General features: G+C 49.1%; 1 protein-coding gene across 2 annotated transcripts in view; it reads right to left on the minus strand.

Annotated features, from left to right (window-relative positions):
- Nucleotides 1-1,086, minus strand: part of LOC118478911 (C-type lectin domain family 4 member F-like) — a 2,011-nt gene extending 925 nt beyond the window's left edge. The window contains exons 1-2 of one of the 2 annotated variants that reach the window (XM_035973380.1): nt 748-1,086; nt 1-702 (exon numbers count right to left, since the gene is read on the minus strand). The exon at nt 1-702 is cut by the window's left edge and continues 925 nt beyond it. In XM_035973380.1, coding sequence (XP_035829273.1) covers nt 44-702; nt 748-925 — 837 coding nt within the window. In that variant the 5' untranslated portion in view covers nt 926-1,086 and the 3' untranslated portion in view covers nt 1-43. The other variant, XM_035973379.1, reaches the window with a different exon arrangement.
- Nucleotides 1,087-1,188: the final 102 nt, after the last annotated feature.

A 1,188-nucleotide genomic window follows, 5' to 3' on the forward strand; every position in this document is an offset into this window, starting at 1 on the left:
CGAAAAGGGGGGGTGGGGTGGGCGAAGCAGTACACGTTTCCTTTTACTCTTGTTCCAGCCAGTCTTCACAGTTGTCCCCGTCTCTCTGACAGAGATATCCCAATTTGTCATCACACCACAGGTCGTTCCATGTTTTCCCCTCAAATACTGCTCCAATTTCCAAGCAGTGCTCTTTGCCCTTGTAGTTGTCCGGCTGGTTTTTGGCCCAATCTTCCACGGACAGGGGTTTGTTGGAGGTGACCCACGTCCAGGTGCCTTCTTTGTCCTGGTCAGTGGCCCCGATCCAGAGCCTTGACGTATCCTTGGCTACAACCCGGCTCACGTATTCCAGGGAGACGTTGTCGTGGAACTCGGCCAGGTAGCCACCGAGAGACTCACATTTCTTTCTCGCGTCTGCCCACGTAGTTTCCTCTTCGAACACTTTGTAACAGTGGGTCATTGCTTCATGCCTACTGGTCATCTCACAGCCGTTGTTGTGAGAGCAGAGCTTAATAAGCTTTCTTGGTGTCGTGACATAATCTTCCACCATGGACACTTTCTCCTCCAAGTTATTGAACTTTTGCTGCACGGCAGACAACTGGCCTGTAATGTTGGTGGACACCTGGTTTATAGCGGTCAGTACATCAGCCTTCTCCGAACTTCGCGCCTTGTTGACGTCATCTGACACTTTCTCCTCCAGGTTGTCAAACTTTTCCTGCACGGCAGACAACTGGCCTGTAATGTTGGAGGACACCTGATTTATAGCGGTCAGTACATCAGCCCTGTCCGCACGCACAGTGTGAACAATGATGACAACGGCAGCAGACGACACGAGAAGCGAGGTAATAATGACACAAATCCATGTCAGAATGTACAGTTTCTTGTATTTGTGAATGGATTGGCCGTCCTGAGGCCGAGGTGAGACATTGCCTCGCACACCCATCATGCTACGAAACAATAAAATTCCTCCCCGCAATCACCTGGCGTCAACAAGAAATAGATTATTTCCAGCGATAACGGAATACTGAGATTTTGTATTTAAAAGCCTTTTTCAAACACTCTCTCAAACTCGCGAGCTAGCGGCAACTGTAGAAGTCTGTACTTGGTAAGGTCCGTCAACTAAAGCTGGAATGTTTTTTCTCTGCTCCTTCCATAAGACAGGGAAGTGAAGAAATGACAGAGAGAGACGGAGAGAGAGAGAGAGAGAGA

The sequence above is a fragment of the Aplysia californica genome, unplaced genomic scaffold (assembly GCF_000002075.1).
Source record: "Aplysia californica isolate F4 #8 unplaced genomic scaffold, AplCal3.0 scaffold01180, whole genome shotgun sequence".
Taxonomy (NCBI): domain Eukaryota; kingdom Metazoa; phylum Mollusca; class Gastropoda; order Aplysiida; family Aplysiidae; genus Aplysia; species Aplysia californica.